Here is an 18,051-nt window from a genome sequence, read left to right on the forward strand (position 1 = left end):
TGGCTGAGGGCTTTGAAAGCCTGTGAGTTCCTTGAATTTAATTATTTCTCTGCCTTCTGTGTCAGTGTGGAGCTTGATGTAGTCACCACCATAGACAAAGTGAAACTTCCTTTGCAACTACATTTTTGAATGAATTGGAGCATCAGGTTGAAGATTAGCACTCAACTTAACCTGTCAAACTCCTTTGATCTGTGAACTCTTAATCTTTCTCCTAAAATTGCCCCAACATTGCAAATATTTGGTTTTGGTATCTGTCTGAATGAACTACCAGCTTATTGCGAGTTAGCTTTTCCCTGTAGAGAAATCTGCCATTGATGCATGTGGCTTTTTGAAATGAAGGAAGGTTCTGGCAGTTGTGCACTGCATATGTTTTGTTTCTGTTCCAATAGGCAGCTGAGAAGCAGCTGCAAGTAGCTTTCAGGATAAACCTGCTCCTTTCTCCTTCAGCTACAGGTAAACCACTCTAGTCTGGCACCCTCAGGACCTGTCTAGTATGGAATCAGAGAATTTGCTGAACCACTGGAGGTCAATATTGTTCAGCAGTGTTGCTAATACTTCCACTGCTTACTAGGCTCTTGGCTTTAGTTTACCCCTAAACAGGGCCAGCTTTAAGAAGTGCGGGGTCCAATTCAAACAATTTCAACAAGGCCCTGCAGCACCACACACGTGTTTCAACAGGGGCCCCAGAAATTTTTTTGGCAGAGCCCAAAGCACGCACAAAATCCCCAGCTACCTCCCCCACAAAGTCCCGGAGGCAGTGTGTGTGCACGCGCACACCTCTCCCCCTGCAGTGTAGGGAAACCCTATGCTCAACTCACCTCCTGTGGCGCAGGCAGCCGCCGCACTCCTCCTCCGGGGCTGACGCCCCCTCCCGCAGCGTGCCCGGCACACTTCCGGTCAGGGGCGGCAGGCTTGTATAATTTTTGGTGTTGTCCCATTAGCCACATCCCCAACCCCCATTAGCCAGGCCTCTGGAAGTAACCCGCTCAGGGGAAGATGGACACATGACCATAAGTAAAAGGTGTCATGTCACCCCTCTTGAAGGACTTTTCCCACCATCCTCCTACCAACAGGGATTAGTTTGGCCCCCACCAAACGCTGCTCATGCAACTATCCTGCAATTGCATTAACCCAGTGTGTGTGACATTAACCCTGGGGGCAGAGAGGCTGGGGGAAGTGTTCCCTCTAAGGCTATGTCTACACTTGTGGCTTCTTGTGCAAGTACAGCTGTTCTTGTGCAAGAACCCAGTAAGGGTGGTGCTTACCAGTTAACAGCCTTTATCCATTCACACCCCTACACATCTCAGGTTGCTACAATTCATCCTGAAGGATGCTGAAGATCTTGCCTTCAGATCTATGCACACTGCATTGCTGGCACTGTTGATGTTTGTAACTTTGATCTCATGGACACTTGAGGACAAATTCTGCTTCATGTTAACTAATGAATCTTCTGGGGGATAGACGTGTTCCTTCTAGGGATGTTAGCGTCTAGTCGACTCTTCAGTAAGCAGGAGCTTATCAATTAGCACTATCGACTAGTTGCTTTCCCCTTCCTCCAGCGGCAGCTTTGCACTCAGGCTTTCCTGGGCTTCACAATGTAAAGTTGCTAGGTTGGCCCCTGCTCCGGGGATGTCCTTTCATTCATTACACAGTGAGGCTGGTGTGTGTGTGTCCGACCGACCGACCATCTCATTCCAGGCACATCCTGTTTTTCCTGACACAACCAGACTCCTATGTTGCTGTAAGTTATGATCAGAGGAAGCTGTAAACCGAATTTGATGGTCCTAGCTCTTACTGTTTTAGAGAGTTTGTCTGTTTGATCAGCTCCTCAACGTATGGTAGATAATGCAAGTATGGCAGTCCAAGGCTTTATGATTATTTCTATTTCAAGAGAGTTAAGTTCCCTCTTCATTACAGAGAAACTTATTAGCACTATGTGAACTAAATTCCATCTAGTTCAAACTCAATGCAGTGATAAGACTATCAAGATAGAGGACTGCTCATGCCTGGTGTCACATTGTCTACATCAATCAACAATGAGCCACCTCAAGTGACAGCACAGTGATCTATAGGGCTGATACCTTGAGCCAGTCTTCACAGCAGGGCAAAGGCATTCCAAGCTGATCTCTCATAACAGAATGTTTGTTAATGTACTTACTGTATGATCAGCCATACTGTATGAACTATGCAATAGGCGCCTCCACCTTCAAGCCCCTCAATGATATTGCACCACTATTTGGCGCCCCATTTAACTTGGTGCCCTAGGCGACTGCCTAGTTTGCTTATGTGGGCAGGCTGCCCCTGATATATAGTATGACGACAGTGTTGGTAGCACCCCTTCATGCTGTTTGGGCAAAGCACAGGAAGCTTTTCTGTAAATCCTCTGCATGGAGAGATCACGTTGCTTCTTGTTGAACAGCAAAATCCAGCTCCTTTGGGTAAAAGCCTTAGTGTAGCAGCAGAAATGCCAGCTGGCCACATGTTCCAAGAACTACTCTGCCAAGTTCCATACATGGGTAAATAAATACATGTTGGGCAAACTGCTGCTCTTCTAAAAAGCAGCAGCACCTATCCCTGGGCAAGCATATGCCCTATGCTGCTTTTTCCAGGCTGATCTACTATGCCCTGTTAAGGAATATGCTGCATCTTCTTTGACACGGATATACAAGCAGATCTGATATACAAGCAGATTTGCTAACAGAGGGTAACCCTGAATGGAGTACTAGGAAAGACACTTGTGCTGCTGCTGCTCTCCAGGAACGCTGGGTGTTGAAAGAACTAGAGATGTTAAAGTGCAATTACTTCCCTAACCGAATAGTTGATTGTCGACTATTTGATTAGAGACAATGGTAAGCAGTTGCAGCATTCAGTTTGGCTCATGCTGATTCACAGCAAAATCTCCCCAGCTGCAGCTCTGCAGTGTGAAGCCCAGGGAAGCCGGTAGCTTGGCCCCTTTTCCACGCACGCACATGGGGAATCTGAAAAGACACGTTGTGGCCTCTGTCATGTCTATGCAGTTTGTCTGTGGAATGGCTGATCATACAGTAAGTACATTAACAAACATTCTGTTATGAGGTATCAGCTTGGAATGCCTTTGCCCTGCTGTGAAGACTGGCTCAAGGTATCAGCCCTATAGATCACTGTGCTGTCACTTGAGGTGGCTCATTGTTGATTGATGTAGACAATGTGACACCAGGCATGAGTAGTCCTTTATCTTGATAGTTTTATCACTGCATTGAGTTTGAACTAGATGGAATTTAGTTCACATAGTGCTAATAAGTTCCCTCTTCATTACAGAGAAACTTAACTCTCTTGAAATAGAAATAATCATAAAGCCTTGGACTGCCATACTTGCATTATCTACCATACGTTGAGGAGCTGATCAAACAGACAAACTCTCTAAAACAGTAAGAGCTAGGACCATCAAATTCGGTTTACAGCTTCCTCTGATCATAACTTACAGCAACATAGGAGGCTGGTTGTGTCAGGAAAAACAGGATGTGCCTGGAATGAGATGGTCTCTGTTTTTTTTCCCCCGGGATTGTTCTATGAGAAGCAATCACCAAAGCAAGTACAGACCTCAACATTTTGAAACACTGAACTAGGAAGGTACAGAAAAACAGAATCCATTTGAATCATGATTGTCTCAAACCTTACAGAAAATGGGGAAATTTGGGGTTGTGCTCTGTTTTGGCACAGCTAAATCAATGCTTAAGAGTTGAAAACTAGAAGAAATGTTGAACTAAATTGGCTATCCCTTTTTTGTTAAAACATTAGTGAATAACTTTTATAGGGATTAAGAAATACACTTGATGAAATTCCCATTTTAAAAAAATGACTTAAATGGAAAAATTTTAATAATCCCTTTTAAGAAATCAAATTTAAAATAAAGCATGTACCTCTTTTCTTCCAAAAAAAAGGGGGGGGGAGTGGGGAGGGACTTCTAGCTTACCATAATAGCTCAGTCTGTTGGAAAGGAAATGGGGTTCATTCTTCTAGCATTAAATCAAAAGTGAAACCGAAGGAATTGTTTTCAAAGTTATGCAAGGACATAGTAAAGGAACTCTGCTTATGTGGATGGGGTCTCTCTAGAAGCTAGGAGAACAAATGCAAATAGCTGCCATACATGGAACTGGGGTGGTTGGGCGTGGGTATAGTTAGAGTGGTTACATGTATCTTAAATGAGTGCAGTCATCATACTAGAGCTAGAAAAGTGTTTTAGTTTTGTTATGCTTTTTCCTGCTGTCCTGTCCACTAGGGTGGTACATCTATATTCTTCCTGAGACTATACAAGAGCAGTTCGACCTTGTTCCCTTAAGTTTGTTCTTGCCACTCATGGCCAGACTGGAACTACCTGTGAAGTTTTGTCTCGTGTCTTTCTGAAGTTCGCTCCTTACCTTCCTTGTAAATAGTTGGTTAGCACTTAACACCCATTAGACACAATTTTCATTTTTATTTCCATTTAAAGTTAGTTCATACTAAGTACTGTTGATGTGCAGATCTTTCTGGGCTTTTAAGTACTGCCCATCCTTGGCTCCAGCATAGGGCACATTAGCAGCATCAGTGTTTGTCCCAGTTAAGAAATTGAGCAAAACCTTGGACCTAGTACCATTCTTGGCACTGGGACCACTGTGCAGATTTCAGTTCAGCCCTCAGCTGTGTTACATGTTGAGGATCCTACAGCCCCGCTACTGGAACAAGCATTAGCATAGGCACCAACTACAACTCCTTTATCTGCCCTGACTGCAATGTCTGTCACGGTACAATCATTTTGACACATTCAGTGCTGAAAAGGAGGTCTGCTCCACTGGTCCAATCAGGTTGACACCTCCAGTACCTCTAGACTATCCAGGTGACTTCTTGCAATCTGGCTGGGAGTCACCTGGCACTTCACTGTCCCCTCCTAGGGGCAGGAAGTCTTCTAGACCACCTTTTAAGTAGAGCATTGGCAGCAAGAACTGGGCTGGTTAAACCAGGGGTTGTCAAAATGTGGCCTGTGTATGGGATCCACCCTGCTGAGCCTCAGCCAGGCTCTCTGCTTGCCCTCCCCTTCCCCATGGTGCTCAGAGCAGCTCTGAATGCTGCAAGCCTGGGGAGAGGCTTTGTGCATGGCCTTTGCTCTCAGTACAATCTCACAGCTTCCATTGGCCAGTTTCCAGCCAATGGGAGCTGCTTGTTTATAAGTCAGGGTGCAAAGTACCCCTTCCTCCCAGGCTTGTGCGTTCAGAGTTGCACATGGGCCCTGCGGTCGCTGCAGATCATAGAATCATAGGACTGGAAGGGACCTAGAGAGGTCATCGAGTCCAGCCCCCCACCCTCAAGGCAGGACCAAGCTCCGTCTACACCATCCCTGACAGATGTCTATCTAACCTGTTCTTAAATATCTCCAGAGAGGGAGATTCCACCACCTCCCTTGGCAATTTATTCCAATATTTGACCACCCTAACAGTTAGGAATTTTTTCCTAATGTCCAATCTAAACCTCCCCTGCTGCACTTTAAGCCCATTACTCCTTGTCCTGTCCTCAGAAACCAAGAGGAACAAATTTTCTCCTTCCTCCTTGTGACACCCTTTTAGATATTTGAAAACCGCTATCATGTCCCCCCCTTAATCTTCTTTTTTCCAAACTAAACAAGCCCAGTTCATGAAGCCTGGCTTCATAGGTCATGTTCTCTAAACCTTTAATCATTCTTGTCGCTCTTCTCTGTACTCTTTCCAATTTCTCCACATCTTTCTTGAAATGTGGCGCCCAGAACTGGACACAGTACTCCTTCTGAGGCCTAACTAGTGCAGAGTAGAGCGGCAGAATGACTTCACGAGTTTTGCTTACAACACACCTGATGATACAACCTAGAATCATTTGCTTTTTTTGCAACAGCATCACACTGTTGACTCATATTCAACTTGTGGTCCACTATGACCCCTAGATCCCTTTCCGCCATGCTCCTTCCTAGACAGTCGCTTCCCATCTTTTATGTATGGAACTGATTGTTCCTTCCTAAGTGGAGCACTTTGCATTTCTCTTTATTAAACTTCATCCTGTTTACCTCTGACCATTTCTCTAACTTGCTAAGGTCATTTTGAATTATGTCCCTATCCTCCAAAGAAGTTGCAACCCCACCCAGTTTGGTATCATCTGCAAACTTAATAAGCGTACTCTCTATTCCAATATCTACATCATTGATGAAGATATTGAACAGTACGGGTCCCAAAACAGACCCTTGCGGAACTCCACTTGTTATCCCTTTCCAGCAGGATTTAGCACCGTTAACAACTCTCTGACTACGGTTTATCCAGCCAATTATGCACCCACCTTATCGTGGCCCTATCTAAGTTATATTTGCCTAGTTTATCAATAAGAATATCATGCGAGACCGTATCAAATGCCTTACTAAAGTCTAGGTATATGACATCCACCGCTTCTCCCTTATCCACAAGGCTCGTTATCCTATCAAAGAAAGCTATCAGATTAGTTTGGCATGACTTGTTCTTCACAAACTCATGCTGGCTATTCCCTATCACTTTATTACCTTCCAAGTGTTCGCATATGATTTCCTTAATTACCTGCTCCATTATCTTCCCTGGGACAGACGTTAAACTGACCGGTCTGTAGTTTCCTGAGTTGTTCTTATTCCCCTTTTTATAGATGGGCACAATATTTGCCCTTTTCCAGTCTTCTGGAATCTCCCCTGTCTGCCATGATTTTTCAAAGCTCATAGCTAACGGCTCAGATACTTCAGATAATGTTAGCCAAATATAGCTTGTAAACTGGGATGTCATGTCCAAGTTTATTGATGAGCTTCTGGAGGAGATGCACAGGAGGAGTTCGAGCCTTTCTTTGAAGGTTGCATTATAGGCAAAACTTACCTTCAATCTGTACGTGATGCACTGGACACTTCGGATACTGATGGGCTCTGTACTATCACTGAGGAAAGCCTTAATGTTACAAAACTCACCCATAGCCCCAGGCACTCAGCAAACTACAGAGGACTTCCCATTTGATGGATTTTTTTTTTCTTTCCAGATAACACAATAATACTTTACATACATCTAAGGCCCTTGGGGTACCAGCTGCTCCTTAGGGGCTTATGCTCCAACACTCAGGAGGGGATTGTATTGACAACACTAGTTGATACTGCTGTTGGCGTTATGCACATCAACTTAGCGTGAGGTTTTTCAAGAAGGAAGCACAACTAACCTTCTCAAATAGCCTGCTCCTCCTCAGTCATTTGTGGGGGTAGCATCCATTTGACTCTTTTCCTTGAGGACAGGAAGACTGTCAATTACAGTATTGCTATGATTCCCCATACTGGACCCTTTAAACTTCCATAAGTTCATCAAATACATAGACCATGCAAAAATCCTAGCACCAGTCACTGACCTACATGGCAATGACTGGTTTGATTTGCTGCTCTGGAGATTAGTAGTAACAGGTCAACACTGCCACGTGCCTGGTAGTGGTGATCCTTTAGAGGAAGAAAGGAATTCACGTACAACTTGATAGTACTGGGCAAATCTGAATAAAGGTAGAAAGTCTGTTAAAGAAATGGACTGTGAACTGAGAGTCTTGGCCTCATGCTGCATACAGGCAAAAATCCATATTAGTTTCCCTGCTGAAAATGTGGCCTTAATTGTACAGACTTGTTGGCATTCCTTCCTCTCAGATTTCAGGCCACTTGCCACCTGTCTGTCCATCAGGTCACACCCTACTACGCAGTCCAGGTATGTCTGAGACTGAGTCTCACTTTGTGACCCCAGTCTGCCAACTGTGCATTTGCTTGCTTCAAAGTTTGGCTAAAGCACGGTCTTGGGTGTTAAGGATCTGTCCTTTACCCCTAATTCACAGATCAGCCATCCAAGTATCATGGACAGATATTGCACCCCAAACTTAAAGCTGCATTTAACAATATGAATGTTGAGTGATTAGATGAAGTGCAAAAGAACTGCTAAGTGGCAGGTCAATAAATATTTGAAGCAATCTACTAGATCCACTGCTAGGGCTAAATAGAATTCCTCTTCTCCCCTTCTCTCCCCCCCCCCTCTTTTTGGGTTATAATCAAATCTTCATAGAATGCAACCACAAAGTGTAAAATTCAAGACCATCTAGAGTATCTCATGCACCTCAGATCCTTGGTTATTTCATTAAGCAACCTGAGGCTTCATTTAGCAGTGATCTTAGCTATCTATCCCTCTATCCAGGGGACATGATCTCCTTTCCACCTCAGCCTCCCCCATACTCCTGTGATTTCTGGTTGTTGTGGGTTTGGGGTTTTTTCCCCTTTTGGAAAGGGATTTTAGCTTTTTCCTCCCTGTTAGGTACAGTGTCATTTTGGGATCTCAATGTGGTGGTGACAACTTTGACTGACAGGTTCTCAATCTGAGTTTTGGCCACTTTTTAGTTCCATCTGTCAGACATCCTTCCCAATGGCCATTATGTTGCCCAGGAAGTGACAGGGCCTCCTTGAAGAATAGTGTGTAAGGAGAAATTGTCTTTGAGGCCATATCTAAAACTTGCCTGTAGTGTTGGCTTTTCCATTTAAACCATACAAGATACTTACCAACAGGAGCGGCCCAAGGCAAGCTGTGGCAGCTGGTGCCCCAGGCAGGCGGTGCCGCCTGCACAGCTGTCACTGGCTGTGATATCATCACGGGGCACCCCATGATGTCATCGGGTGCTCTAGGCAACTGCCTAGTTTACCTAGGCTCACGGGCCGCCCCTGCTTATCAATATGTTTCATTAAGCTGTATTGAGTGAAGAACATCTGCATATTCTGGGTATAAGGTGAGTATTTGGCGTTCTATCTAGACCGGTTTAAACACCTCAAACTACTGTATTGTCCTTTTTATCTCTTATGCTGACAGGATGAGAAGTCAAGCAGTTGCAATGCATTTAAACCCCAGATGGCTCACTGTTTCCTTATTACAACTGTAGAAGGGGCTGTAAACCCTATTCCACAGTAACTGTCTGAGACAAAAGACAGGACTATGCAGCACTTTAAAGATTAACAAGATGGTTTATTACGTGATGAGCTTTCGTGGGCCAGACCCACTTCCTCAGATCAAATAGTGGAAGAAAATTGTCACAACCATATATACCAAAGGGATACCATCAAAAAAAGTGAACACACATACAATAGAAAAATCAGATTTTAGAACGGGGGGGGGGGGGGGGGAGGTTAATGTCTGAGAGAATATTAGAGGTGATAATTGGGGAAGCTATCTTTTGTAATGGATAAGATAATTAGCATCTTTAAGGCCCATTCGTAAAGTGTCAAATTTAAGCATGAATGGGTCTGGCCCACGAAAGCTCATCATGTAATAAACCATCTTGTCTTTAAAGTGCTGCATAGTCCTGTATTTTAGTTCAGAGGCTTCTCTTTGAAGTCTGGCGTTAAGGTCTCTTTGAAGCAGGATGCAGGTAGTCAGGTCGTTGAGACAATGCCCCGTCTGGTTGAAATGGCAAGAAACTTGTTTGTTTGTTTTTTCTTTGTGAAACTGTCTGTTTTGTGTGCATTGATTCTTTGGCGAAGTGCCTGAGAAGTTTGTCCAATATACATAGCAGATGGACACTGGCACATGATGGCATAAATTATATTTCTGGATGAGCAGGAATATGTGTTTTTGATCTTGTAATGGACATCCTTTACACTCATAGGATTAGTGTCTGGTCCTTTGTTCAGTCAGCACCAGGGGCGGTCCTAGACCAGCTGCCAGCAACTGGTGCCCTTGGCAAACCATGCAATCGGCACCCCCCACCTCCAAACCCCTCAGTGACATTGCGCCACCATTTGGCGCCCCATTTAACTTGGCACTCTAGGTGACTGCCTAGTTCCCCTGTAAGGACAGGCCACCCCTGGTCAGCACTATGCAGTTACAACTGCTTCAAGATCTGATGCTAACTTTAGGAAAGACTGTGTTTCTCTTCCTACTCCCTCTTCCCCCATGAGTATTGTGTTTTTAGTCACCTAAGTAGAACGAGGGTACGTCTAAACTACGTGCTATTTTCAAAAGAGGATATGCAAATTCCATGGGAATTTGCATATTTTCTTCTGATCTCACTTTTGAAATCCAAGTTTTTGAAAGTAGTCTGGACACGGTTTTTCTGCAGAGGAGAGAAATTTTTTGGGGGGGAAACCATGTAAATATCTTTTCCTTTATATATACACATACACATAGTGTTGTTTTTTTAAAGGGCATCCAGACTACTTTCACTTTCTAAAGATCCGCTTTCGAAAGCGAGACTGGAAGAAGTTATGCACATTCCATGGGAATTTGCATATCCTCTTTCAGAAATAGAACGTAGTCTAGACAGCCCCAGTGTGCAGCTTCCTCAAACAATTTTTTCTATGTAATTGGATCAACTGACTCTACCCCGGGATAAACCCTGGTGAGCACTTAACCCTGACAGTTCTGAAACATTCCTCATCTGTGCCAGAGGTAGCTTAAGTCTTCATCAGACAATAACCATTGAGCCATGAAACTGAGTAGTGAAGAAATAGATCATGTGATCTGGAATAAGGATTTTTTCTTAGTTGAAAACCTACTGTGGTGGAGAGGCAAGAATTCATATTGAGAAATGATGCAGTTACTTTTTTTATAATCTAGGTTTGTCTTAAATGAGCTGGTACAGACTGAAAAGGACTATGTCAAAGACTTGGGAATCGTGGTAGAGGTGAGTTTAAAGATATTAAACATGGACTTTTAAACTCAAGTTGTAATTGCTCAGATTGGCCAAAAGAGGTTCCACTGATTGGATACTGTGCAAAAGTGCCTAAAGAAAGTAAAGTTTCCAAATACTGACTTTAAAACCAACAGCGAATTATGCAAAGGTTTATCTGGGCTGACTTTTTTTTCCTCTCTCTTGGGTTGTGATATATGTGTAACCCTTCTGTCTGGTAGTGCTGGCAGCAGCCAGGGATGGGTTAAATATATAGGGGTTCCTTTTCCTCCATCTCACACAGAATTGGCTCAAGCTCCTACACAGTAGCCTGGGAAATTCACACACCCCTGGGTGAGTGAGACAGACAGACCGACCGACCGCAAGCAGAGTTCAAAACCAGCCGAGCTCAGACTCACTAGTCACCTTCTCCATGCCCCACTTACAGATCTTTCCAGTCAGTGCAGATGCAGACACATCACCCTCAGGACTCCACTCGTTGAGCCTCAGGCCATGCCGCCTTTGCGCTGTTCCTGTGGTCTGCTGGTCGTTCCTGCCAGCCACTCCCACTGGCCCACCAGTCATTCCTGCCAACCACTCCGCTGATTGCAATGAATCTGGTGCCAGGCCAAACCAGTGATTTCAACTCTTAGTGAGTTCAACTTTAGTTACCACCTAGGTTGGCAAAAGATTCCAGCTTCCACTGGAATAGCAACAAGACTCCTGATGGAGTCTGCTTTAGGACTATCCTCTGAACAAGGCAGGGGGGGAGGGCAGGTTGAACCAGAATTACGGCTCACACCTGGCAGACATGAAGCAGGCTGGCTCAAGCCCTCTTCGCTCTTCCTTCCCCCCTCCAACTCAGTTCACTCAATTCTGGAAGTGGGAAGCTTGTTCATCTGAGACCTTTTACAATGATGGTGTCTCTCCTGCAAGCACTGGTGTCATATATTTTACTCTTCCCACATTTAAGAGTAACATGATTTGTGACCCCTTCTTCCCCCTCCCCCCCCCCTGCCCCCAACAGCCCAAATTGGTTACAATACATCACATTCCATTCTAACAACCAATCCTCCATCAGCCCTGGCTGAATTGGTTTTACATAACCACACCCCGGATTCCTTCCCCCAAACCAGTATGAGCTGTATTTTCATATCAACAGTTAATTATCTTGCAGAGCTAAACAACTTCAGCTAGCTGCATTGTAAGCAGTCCTTCAGACCCCTGGCTTACAGCTGAAAGGGTCTCATAGATGTAATATAATCTGGGTGATGGAGAATAGCTCTTTCTTCTTGCATTCTCCTGTTGCTATTACAGAGGTCTTACCTGAAACTGGAATTGATTAATAATGGAACTAAATTCAGGGAGGATCCCAAACCAAAATTCCATTTGAATACCTCTAAAAGCTGATACCTAGATCCAAATTTCATGGCTCAAACCCATATGAAGCTGCTGAGTTATTTATAAGTTGTTTTTTCCCATATTTTCAAAAATGTCCATTAATTTTGGATGCTTCAATTTGAGTACCCTAGGTATCTGATACCTAGATACTGACTGCCAGAGGTATTCAGCATCACACTGGTTGTTCCAAGGTGTGGACCAAAACACCAAGATGCTGAGAACTAGCGACTACTTGGGAAATTAAAGACTTCCAAGCGTCTTACTCATAGTGAAATGAGACAAATGTAAACTAACATTTGTAATGCTACAAAGATACAAATGGAGTGCTCAAAGGTATGGGAAATCCTATTTGTGGCCATAAATTCACAGTGGTCTTGTGCACCAGAGAAGTTCATACTCTTCTTTTTGATAAAACTTACCTATGTAGCATTTGGTTTCTTGCACTTATCAGGGATTCCAAGAAATGTTGACAAACTACTCTTATGTAACTTTAATTGCACCTGTGTTTTTAGTAGCATCCTATAAAGGTTTGTACAAATGTATTAAATTGAAAAATAAATCCATTCACAACCTTGTAAGCAGAGTATAACTTAATGTAAGATGGGTGTTTAAATTGCATCACATGTATTTTTTAAGTACTTGGTTTTCTTTTAAGGAAAGAGATGCTACCTATTATGGCGCATAACTTGTGCTTGTCCTGAAAAAAGAATATATAGCTTTTTCAGCTAAACCATTGATTTATCACTGATTCATACCACAGGGCTTCATGAAGAGAATAGAAGAAAAGGGGGTTCCTGAAGATCTGAAAGGGAAAGACAAGATTGTATTTGGCAATATCCACCAGATTTATGACTGGCACAAGGAGTAAGTTTTTTTTAAGCATCTCTAACAATTCTACTTCAGTAAAAGAAAGCATTGGAAATCGGGGTGCCTGGGTTCAGTACCTAACACCAAATTTACCTTGAATAGACCTTGCATAAAGTCTTGCAAACTTTGGGCCCCAAATACAAACTGCATGACTTTCAGAGGTGCTGCTGAGTACTCTCTACTCAGCTGGACTTCCGTGGGCACTAGTGCCTCAAAATAAAGGCAGCTTTTTGGTTGGGTTCTAAAATATGGCCTTAATCCTGGAGCTGGAAATTCCCTAAGTTGACAATTTGCCACTTAGATGGTAGGCCTAGAAAGTGAGTTCAAGGTCACTTTCTCTGTCTGGCGGAGCTTAACTTATTTAGAGCTTTTGATGCTGGGATTTGTGGGTGCTCAGTACCTCCTGAAAATCAGCCCATGCACTGTCCAGCAATAAAACAAGACTCTCCCGGCAATCATGGCAATAGGCTAATTTGGATATGGACATGGACAGAATGGAGCTAGTACATGAAAAGGGAAATGGTATATAAAAAGCAGTGTCTGTCTATGGTTTATAATTGAACTTAGAAGCTTGAACAAGCACAAGGAAACTTTGGAATTCCTCAGGGTGATGGTATGTTGCTGGATGCTAGCCCCCATTAATCTGTCCAAGATAAATACTTAAGTCCCAGAAGTAGGTTATTTACAATGTAACAATGAACATCTTGCTTTTAATCTTGAATGTGACAGCCCTTGCCGAAAAGAAACATACGAGAACAATAGTAGTCATTGACTCTCCAGTACATTTCAGCTCTGGCATTTGTAAATTTGCAGCAGCTACAGCTCACTACTGCAGAGCTTGCATTAATTGAATTAATTTTCAACAAACTATTTTAATTGTTGCAAGGTGCTGGATTAGAATACTGACTTCAGACATTTATTCCTCAAGTATTATCAAGACTATCTAGCTTTCTGAATAAGGCCAGATTTCCTCTAGATCTTCTGTTTTGTTAATGAAACTCCATTTAGAAGCAGATGGAGTAGGATTTCTGTTAATTATTTCTAGTGTATTCTATTTATTTCTTGTTGTAATGGAATTCTTGAAATACATATTCCTGACCTGTTAGCATGAGCTACATGTACCAGTCTATCTGCATCTTTTAACAGCTGTACTCTTCCTGTAGAAAAACTTAAACCATTGGAGAAAGTATGCATGACCTCAAGTAAAACCAAAATATAAATGGCTATAGGTTTCCTCAGCTACAGACACTCATCTGGCTGAGTGTGCAGTGTCCTTGCACCTCACCTGTTCTGTTGCTGCAATTGTTCAATATTTGTATTACCGGAGATCAGGGGTGGGGAACCTAGGGACCAGATGCAGGCCCCTGGCTTACCTGGATCATGAGCGGGGCTGGAACACAATCTACTAGCCTGAGCCTCCTAGGCTCTGTTGTATGAGGGGAATGTGGAGAGTGTTGTCTTCAGTCAGGGGACACATCAGTGAGAGTTTGGGATAGGAAGGGTTGTTTTTTGTCATCACTTGTGTGATTTGATTTGTGGGGGGGGGGGCCAGACCCAAAAAAGTTTCCCTGCCATACATTGGGGACCCTAGTCAGACCAGGACTCCAATATCTTAGGCCTTCTCCATGCTGCTGCTTTTGCTGTTTAACCACTTACACAATTTCTAGTAGCTAGTGGTTCTCCTCTAGCTGAGGTCAGTGCAAGGAATGGTTGATGATCAATCTTCTGACCTCCCGCTTCTTAAAATCCCTATTAGTTGACACTTGAACCTCCAAGATTTACCTCACTAAAGTGTCTCACTTCAGAGAGCTGTGCATGAAGCTAATTTCCTTTGCGGGTCCTGGACCTTGCCAAGACCTGCTTACTCCAGACCTGGCCTCTGAAGTAAAGATGCATTTAAACTGGAAATTGGTCGGCTATCCACTCTGGGAAAGGAGGTTCTACTTCCTTGGGTGGCTATTAAACAGTCAAGGTGTGTAGAAACATAAAGCACCTTAAACAAGGGTCATGTTTAGTGATCTAAATAAAATCCCTTCTTAAAAGGGAGTCAAGCTGGAGGTGTCTCAGCAGTGCAGATCAGTGTAAATATTGGCTTGTCCTATAATTACACAAAGATAACAAAGTAGAGTCGGTGAAAAGTTTGTAATCAAAATGTTTAATGACTAAATAACCCTTAGACAAAATGAAGGATTTCTACAGAAGGTAAAATTCTGCATGGGCTTTGTCCACCTGAACCCATTTTTTTTAAACTTATTTCAGTTTTTAGAAGCTGTTGTTAGTACATAAATTCATTTTATGCTGGAGGGTTTTTAAACAGCTCTAAATTTTTCAACATGCTCCAATGAAAACCACAAAGTGAACTGTTAAAATCCAAGAACTGACTTTTTTCTTCTTCCACTCCCCTGGTCCCAATAGCATGTTAATAGGTGCAGTGTATACCTAAAGGAAAGCAAAGTTTCCCTTTTGTTCAGTTAAGAAATTCTCTGGGATTGGATAATGGGGAAGAAAAGAGGGGATGGTAGAAAGGAGGGAACAACTCAAAAATTGCTGATTTTTTCTCTTTACTTTCAGTTTTTTCCTGGCTGAACTAGAAAAATGTCTCCAGGAGCATGACCGTTTAGCACAGCTTTTTATCAAACATGTAAGTGTATTTGTGTTCTGACTTTCACTGTGACATGTTTCAGCCTTTTCCTTCTAAATTCAGTTTGGCCATGTTAATTTGCTATCTTTGTGTATTAACACTTTTAATCCAGATATAAAATAAGGCTTATACTTTTTTGTTTTCTTCAGCTACTGAATGGCTGGTTTCCCTAAGTCTTAAAAGAAGGGGCAGTGTGAACCCATTCTTCCCCTCTGCCGCCAATTTGCTTAGTCCAATCCAAGTAGCATGTGCTCTCAGACTAAGCATATATATCTGATACTTCAGTTATTTCCCCCAAACCAGAGAACAGAGCTTTGTGAAACTTGATTGTCCCTTCCACAATCAGACGCCAGCTAATAAAAGATGCATCACCTTCCTTGTCTCTTGTATCTTGGAACCAACAAGCTGGAATATGTACATTATGAAATTTAAGATTTGAAAGCAGTTAGCTTATTTCCTAGATACAAGTCTTCAGCTTTTTAAAAACACAAAATGGGAGTGACTAAAACTTGAGCACATCTTGAGGTACTTGTATTTGACTAAAGTTTGGAGGGCATTAACATTTTCCAGTAACATTTCTCATTTGGTTGAGTTTGCATTTTTTTGCTAGGAATCCTTTGCATAATACAAGACTGCATGCCACATGCCAGTGTTTCGGCGTTCTCTGAAAATGCATTTAAAAATAGTTTTTTTAAATTGTTTTTAATGGCAGATCATAAATTTGTGACTTACTTATTTTTAAACATCATTGTTAAAAATAACACCCGAAGGATGAAGTCCAACTTCCTGGTATTCATTTGCTTTTAAAAATAGTAAAGACACTGGACCATACCCTTGGCTAACGTAAATCTGCTAGGGAACTATGTGGAATTACATGCAGTGAGGCTCTGGCCCCTTGTTTAAAACTTCCATCTGGCAAACATATGTGCACTTGACTAACACTGTTCAACTTCATGAGACCATTTGCCAAAGTAAAACTACTCACATGCCTGAGTGTTTAGAGGATCAGGGTCGGATTGTTTTAAATAGTCTGTAATTGAGGAAGCATCATTGCCTTGATTGCATTTCATCGAGGGAAGATTTAGGGTCGGCTAGAAGAGACCTGTTTCTATTGCTTTGCACCTTTGCTCGGCTTCATGATGCTCATTTACTTATTCTCAGCAACTTTGTCAGTCCAATCATTTAATAATGTAAATATAGTAGCTAATATCTTACTAGATTCCTGTGCATCTTGCCCTCACAGGAGAGGAGGTTACACATGTATGTGGTGTACTGCCAAAACAAACCACGATCTGAATATGTAGTAGCTGAATACGATGCATACTTTGAGGTAAGGTAGGCCATATACACTGGATATTATTGCTGACATTAAGTTAAAGGAGAATTACCCAAAAACCTATGGGTTTGGGCTCTGTTTGGCTAAAAAAAAGATACTGTGATGGGATTTATTCTTGCATAGAATTATTCTATTTACACTGCTTTCTTAGCAATTCCTAATACTTATCAAATTCCAGTTCTTCTGTCAATTTCTAGCTAATGGCTAGGCCAAAAGTGAATTCCCAAAGTGAAATTCACTTCCCTTCACCTTCTTGGTCTGAAATTGCAAAGAACACAGGTGGCAAATGCCAAGAATAGTAAGGGATTATGGTGCGGTGTAGTGTTTTTTTTTGGGGGGGTTTTTTTTTTTTTTTTTTTTTTTTGCTTTTTTAAACTAATTAGCTGATTACTGTTCTGGCACTTAAGAGTTTTATTCTGCTGGGTGATTTACAATTATTAATTCCCCCCAAGACTTTGGCATTTACTCCTGGGAGTGCTTTGGGGACCTGGACAATTCCTACAATGCAAAAAAAAAAAAAAAATCTTGAGTGACAAGGGGAAAGTCCTCCCTTTCACTAAAGGGAATGTCACTACAACCTTTCATGCTCTTCAGGATTTCTTTATGGCCATCACCCAACTGTAATAGGAAGAGCAGTCTCTAGATTTGTAATTTCCTGCTCAAACTGGAAAAAATCCCAGGTCTTTAGATTAGCTTCCAAGTATTTTGCCCAGTACTTGCCAAAAAGTGACACTTACCGGATTTTGAAATCCTTCAGTTCTCTAAAATATCCTCTTGCTCTGGCAGAAAATTACTCAATTTTTTATTGTATGTCCCCCTCAATATGTCACGTTTCCTGTCTTTGCTAATAGAATGCATGTCTTCTGTGGTTTGTAACAATTGCTTAATGTTGTGATAATACTTTTAGGAAGTACAACAAGAAATAAACCAACGGTTAACCCTCAGTGACTTTTTAATCAAACCTATTCAAAGAATAACCAAGTACCAGCTTCTGCTTAAGGTGAGTGGAAAGATGCAATTTGGGTGAAGATCAGGATCACTTTAGACTTTGACTTAAGTCTCTCTGAATTTCATTGTAACTGAGGAGGTTTTTCTAAAATTTGACACCAGTTTAAAATTACCTTAATGGGGTAGGTTGTAACTAACCTCT

General features: G+C 42.4%; 1 protein-coding gene across 12 annotated transcripts in view; it reads left to right on the forward strand.

Annotated features, from left to right (window-relative positions):
* The window catches only part of KALRN (kalirin RhoGEF kinase), a 790,448-nt gene that overhangs the window by 709,075 nt on the left and 63,322 nt on the right, over positions 1-18,051 (forward strand). For all 12 annotated transcript variants that reach the window (XM_075933149.1, XM_075933142.1, XM_075933143.1 and 9 more), the window contains 5 exons: positions 10,605-10,671; positions 12,818-12,921; positions 15,496-15,565; positions 16,809-16,895; positions 17,809-17,901. In XM_075933149.1, the coding sequence (XP_075789264.1) occupies positions 10,605-10,671; positions 12,818-12,921; positions 15,496-15,565; positions 16,809-16,895; positions 17,809-17,901 (421 nt within the window). The remainder of the gene's footprint in view (positions 1-10,604; positions 10,672-12,817; positions 12,922-15,495; positions 15,566-16,808; positions 16,896-17,808; positions 17,902-18,051) is intronic.

This window comes from Pelodiscus sinensis, chromosome 7 (assembly GCF_049634645.1).
Source record: "Pelodiscus sinensis isolate JC-2024 chromosome 7, ASM4963464v1, whole genome shotgun sequence".
Classification (NCBI taxonomy): Eukaryota; Metazoa; Chordata; order Testudines; family Trionychidae; genus Pelodiscus; species Pelodiscus sinensis.